The sequence below is a fragment of the Pyxicephalus adspersus genome, chromosome 1 (genome assembly GCF_032062135.1).
Source record: "Pyxicephalus adspersus chromosome 1, UCB_Pads_2.0, whole genome shotgun sequence".
Lineage (NCBI taxonomy): Eukaryota > Metazoa > Chordata > Amphibia > Anura > Pyxicephalidae > Pyxicephalus > Pyxicephalus adspersus.
Window position 1 is genome coordinate 68,652,887 of NC_092858.1, and position 6,173 is coordinate 68,659,059.

Below are 6,173 nucleotides of genomic sequence, written 5' to 3' on the forward strand. Positions count from 1 at the left end.
GGTTTTCATATTGCTGTTTGTTTAAGCTTGTTCTCTAACAAGCTCTGGGATCAATAGAACAATTAATTTATTTTAGGATCATGTGATCCCTCTGGCAGCCTTATAAAATCAGGTTTCATAATTAGCAAAAGGTGAGTACTAGGGCCAGAATCATGTCAATGCATTTTTAGGCACATAGCAACTAATAGTGATACATAAAAATAGGCTTTGAAGTGCATTTTGCATGTTGCATTGATTTTAGTGAAAACAAAATGTGCATTATAATACAAAGGTGTGAACATGGCCTTAGACAGCCAAGACTTCTTTTTATCTTTTTGATTTGCAAATCATTTCGAAAACTGTATAGTTCTCACTGGATGTGTGTGTTCAGTGTAGTGGAGGAAAGTTATCAGTGCATTGCCAATGGCTGTATAGAGATGCATCTGTAATATTTAATTGAATGTACATGCAGTTTCCAGTATCTCAACCTATCTTTTTATTTTTCAGTGAAAAATGATGCTGATCCAGTCAACTTTAAAACGAATCAGACTTTCAGTTACTTTTCATACATCAGTGGCCAGGTTTGGAAGTTCAGTAAAACAAGGGCTAATTTTGCAGTCTGTTTCCAACAATGCATTTGAGAACCTGGCTGTAGAAGATTGGATTCATGATCATATGAACTTAGAAGAGAAGAACATTCTGTTTTTGTGGAGAAATTCACCAGCGGTGGTTATTGGCCGTCACCAAAATCCATGGAAAGAATGTAACCTTCATTTGATGAGAGAGAAAGGTATTTGCCTGGCAAGAAGAAGAAGTGGAGGTGGAACAGTGTATCATGATCTGGGCAATGTTAACCTAACTTTTTTTACCTCGAGGAAAACTTATGACCGAATGGAAAATTTAAACTTGGTTATTAGAGCTCTTAAAGAGTTGCAGCCATTTTTAGATGTCCAAGCAACACAAAGATACGATATGCTCTTAGATGGCAAATACAAAATTTCAGGGACGGCTTCTAAACTTGGTAGAACCGTTGCCTATCACCATTGTACCTTGTTATGTGATGCAGACAGCTCTCTCTTATCCCTAGTGCTACAAAGTCCATACACAGGCATACAGAGTAATGCCACACCTAGTGTTCCCTCACTGGTACGAAACCTGTCCCAAGCTCATTCATCATTGACTTGTGAAACTGTCATGGATGCGGTTGCCAAACAATACAGTTTACAGTATGATAACAAACCACATGTTTGTGTAGTTGACCCAACAGATGAAACAACTTTTCCTGGCATATCTCAAAAGAAACGGGATTTGTGCACATGGGAATGGATTTATGGAAAAACACCAAAGTTCGACATTATCACTTCCTTTCAGGTGTTTCATGAGGACTCGGTTGTAGAATAGATAAACCCAAATGCAGTATTGCAGTTCATATATCAAAGTACAAGACACAGTATTTACAAGGGGTAAGAGTTTGCAGCCTAATGTGACCCTTTCTCAGAAATATGATAGTATAATGAGGTAATCCAGTAAGCAGTTATAACCAGAAGTCAGAATAATAAACAATACAGAATTGATGGTGTTCGGTCCACAGGTTATTATCTGTCAAAATGACAAATCTATTTTCTGTTCTGAACCCTCACATTTACTTGAATGTTCACTATATGTAAAATCCACAATTTCAGGAGTCTGTTGTGTCTTCTTGATCAAAACATACATTACAGTATTTCTTTTCAGCATGCTACTCCTGGAAAACGAACAATGTGCAGGAAATAAAGAGGAACCTCGGAAAAGTGTGTTCTTACAGCAAGACATTGGAAAAATTGTACAAGAGGCCTGGTTATTATTGAAACAGGTTTGATCGGTTGACTTTGTTAACTGGTACAACTAATAACAGAAGTATTTTGCATCAGGTGATTTACACTTCACATTGTGTTCCTCACATTTATTGAGCTTCTACCAATATTGTTTTTACCTGTAAACTTCATATGGATGAATTCTAGAACAGAAGCATGACCACTTTTTAGAGCTTGTTTACATGGACAGCCACTTCACAACCTCATGTAAATGTAACCGCCTCCAGGCATGTTGCTTTTTGCTCTAGCAGTTGACCGGTAGAATGTTTCTTCAAGCAATATACAGCCAGCCATGCATTTGTGGCCCATGATAATATTTACCAATTCCTTCCTTAGAACAATGTTTCATAACACAGGACCTATATATTAAATCTGTAAAAAAGGTGGGAACAAAGTTGAAGGGTTGGCCATATTGACAAATCAAATTTCTTCTTACTTTATACTAAAGAAGTCTTGGACCATCCTATTGCCTGCTTATCAGGCACTATGATATATGCTTTTCTTATTTATAAAAATTACTCCTGGATGGTTTGCGTTCAAATCACTTCTTATATATATGTCTCTGGATAGGAACTTAGCTGTTTCTTTTTCAGAGGGGGATTGTAGGAACTTTTTTTTTTACTCATAAACTCTCAGCTTCAGGGCTCATACCAGAAACGTTAGGATTCTTGCCCGATATAATTGTCCAATTGACCTTCATAGATTCTTCTTTCAATCAGATTTTATTGAATTTTCAGATACCCAGAAAAATATAACAAAAAGCATAATAGTCCAAAAGGGACCGTATAGCACATATTAAACCCGTACAAAAGCAGCTACATATCCGCTAGCGGAAGCAAATGGCACAGAGTGTAAACCAATAATCTTAGACAACAAATATTAATAAAAACAAGCACATATAATAAATCAGCCCAGGGGAAGAGGGGGGTGGGGAATGTCACTCGATACAAGAATATACCAAAAATACAATAACCCTCAATACTGGGGTCGTGTTCCTTTTCCTAAACCTAGACACTAAATAAAATATGTATGGAATCGGGGAGAGTCTTTAAACCAATCCCAGATGCACCAGGTGAGTTTAAGTTGTTCCAATCTATCATCATCCTCCGTGATCAACATCTCCATATGACGAATTTTCTCAAGTTCGGAGACCCAATTGGCTATAGAAGGAGCAACAGATTGCTTCCATAATCTCGGATTAGTGGCCCTTGCTGCCGTAAGAAAATGACGTAAAACCCCACCTTTGATAGTTTTGAGGGAGCCCGGAACCATAGATAAAAGAGCTATTTTGGGAGTATTGGGTATAGTGGACCCAGTGCTGTCGTTAAATATCTGAATAATCGTATCCCAAAAGCGAGATATGAGTGGACATTGCCACCATATATGAAGCATAGTCCCTTGTTGTAAGTGGCATCGCCAGCAACGATCAGGTTGTGTAGGGGAGATTCTATGCAGGTCCACAGGGCAATAATACCGCCTGGATAGAATCTTGTAATTAATCTCTTGAGCTTTACAGGTTGAGGCCAATTTATGCGTTAGGATAAACGATTTTTCCCAGTCATCCGCAGTTATGAGTCGAGTCATTTCCCACTCCCAATATCTAGTGTATATAGGCGCAGAGGGCTCAGAATTCTGAGTAATTAGCTCATACAACCTGGACACAACATGGGAGGGGCGGTCAGGCGAGCTAACCAACTGTTCAAATACTGTGAAACTTCTATATAGGGAGGATAAATCGGTAAATGAAGCTACAAATGACGTCAGTTGCCTGTATAAAAGCCAAGATAGCAACTTGCTTCTGTTTGCAAGATCCAGGGAGGCCAGTGGGGGAACCCGTCTATTATGTAATATACTCCCAAGATGGTGGCTGTCCGAGGCGGACCAAGATAGAAATGTGGAGGTTCGCTTTGCCGGGGGGAACGCTGGATTATGAAATAGCGGTGTCATGGGTCCTGGATTCGTCAACAATTTGCCCGCCCTGAGGAGGATATCCCAATTGTTTAGTAAATCTAATGTAAGTGGCAGTAGAGGATGGGCCAGCTGTATTAATGAATGGTCCACCCATGACAAGGATCGGAGGCTAACTGGAGATAAGCAGTCTTCCAGCCGCACCCATTCCTTTAGCTCCCTGTTGTGAAACCAGTCTATCAGACGCACTAGGACCGATGCCCTATAATAGGAAATAACATCCAGGGCCCCTGCCCCTCCTCTATTTTTGGCCTTGGACAGGGTACTAAATGCCAGTCTAGGGCGGTTCTGTTGCCATATGAATTGTAAAAATAACCTGTGTATTTTACGAAGATATGCGGTTGGCAAGAATATAGGAACCGATTGAAAAAGATATACCAGTCTGGGGATTATATCCATCTTAAGAGTTTTTATGTGGGCAAACCAGGAGAGAGGCAGGGAGTCATATTTCTGAAGGTCAGATTGAAGTTTACTGTACATTGAGGAATAATTAAGTGAGAACAATTTGGAGGGATCCAATGGAACCATTATACCCAAATACTTAATGGCATCAGTACAAATCCGGAAAGGCACATTAGCACGCATAACTGACATTTGATTAAAATCCAAGGTAACATTAAGAATTTCAGATTTGGAATAGTTGACCTTGAAATTACTATGTATACCAAAATCATCAAGTTCCCTCAAGATGGAAGGTATCGTGATATGAGGGGATGTTATATATATCAGGAGGTCATCCGCGTATAAAGAAATTTTATATTGTATCACCCACCTGGATCCCTTTGACATCCGGGTTGTGGCACAAAGCCACAGCCAAATGTTCCATAATTAAGGCATAGAGTAAAGGGGAAAGAGGACACCCCTGCCTCGTGCCGTTCTTGATTTGAAAAGAATCGGAGAGAGTGCCGTTAAGCCGCACCTGAGCTCTGGGTGAAGAGTACAGTGCCGCAAGGGCCCAGTCCCACCTGGCGTAACGCGGAATACATAAACTGCCAGCTAACCCTGTCAAAGGTTTTTTCAGCATCTATTAACAGTAAACATGCAGGGGTGCCCGAAGATTTAGCAAATTGGGTCAGTAGGAGAGTCTTAATAGTATTGTCCCTGGCTTCCCTTCTATAAATAAACCCTGTTTGATCCTTATGGATCAACGAGGGCATATGTGGGGACAGCCTATTGGCAATCAACTTAGAAAAAATTTTTGCGTCCACATTAATCAATGATATAGGTCTATAATTAGAGCAAACCGTGTGGTCTTTTCCAGGCTTGGGAAGGACTGTAATATGCGCTTCTAGACTTTGTGGTGGCAACAGCATATCAGCAGAAACAGAAGAGAACACTTTGGTCATGAAAGGGACAAGATTAAGAGCGTGGAGCTTATAAAACCGTGGAGTGAATCCATCTGGACCAGGGCTTTTTCCGGTCGGCGTGGCCTGCAAAGCAGCAGAGACCTCCTCCTCCGTAAACAGGGATTCCAATTGCGAGATCACCTTAGAATCTAATGTGGGAAGGGCTTTTTTAGTCAAATATTCCTGTAGAGAGGAAGGAGTAGCTGAAGCAGTCTGCCACATTTATCCCCATATTGGTTGAATAATTTACGGAAACAATCTCTGTGGCGTTGGTGAGCCAAATCATACAGTTTCAAAAGATGGGTTCTAGCAGCAGTCAATTCTAAAAATACAGCAGGGGCCATGTTTTGTTTATGCAGGCGTTCCAAGGAGCGGATTTTATCGGATGTACATGCTATATCCTGTGATCTGATCTTTTTTAACCTAGCGCCTTGTTGTATTAGAACCCCTCGTACAACTGCTTTCATGGCCTCCCACTGCATAGGAAGGGGAGTGGGGTCCGAGGCGTGACCCCCAATAAAATTGGTTATTGCATCAAGAACCGCTTTTGCACAGAGAGAGTCTTTAAACAAAGAGTCATTGCATCTCCATGTCCATTCTCTATGGCCCATATGTGGAATCTGAAGTGAAAGGGACACTGAAGAGTAGTCAGACCAAGGGCATGACTCTATAGAAGCAATAGGACACCAATCAAGTATAGAATGGCTCGCCAGGATATAGTCTTTGTGAGAATACATGTTGTGCGGGTGGGAGAAAAAGGTATAGTCTTTGATAGTGGGGTGCAAAATGCGCCACATATCCATTATCCTAAGATCATGCAATTTAGAAAGAAGGGAGTTTAATTTAGAGTACGAAATCGGAGTTTTCCCTGATGAAGTGTCAATGCGGGGATCCAAAACACAATTAAATTCCCCACCCACAATAATAGAACCCTCAGCAAACCCTTTCAGTATCCCCAAATATTAGGGCCGTTGAGATAGGGCCGTTGTGGGTTGTTGATTTGGAGCATAAAAGGAGGCCAATGTAA

General features: G+C 40.7%; 1 protein-coding gene across 1 annotated transcript; it reads left to right on the forward strand.

Annotated features, from left to right (window-relative positions):
* The first annotated feature begins 417 nt into the window (after positions 1-417).
* On the forward strand, positions 418-1,380 carry LIPT1 (lipoyltransferase 1). Its single transcript, XM_072398635.1, has one exon. The coding sequence runs from the start codon at positions 493-495 to the stop codon at positions 1,378-1,380; it is 888 nt and encodes a 295-aa protein (XP_072254736.1). The 5' UTR covers positions 418-492.
* The last annotated feature ends 4,793 nt before the right edge of the window (positions 1,381-6,173 follow it).

Excerpts from the sequence above, each read along its gene's own strand:
- LIPT1 (XM_072398635.1), top strand. The coding sequence starts at position 493 with ATGATGCTGATCCAGTCAACTTTAAAACGAATCAGACTTTCAGTTACT.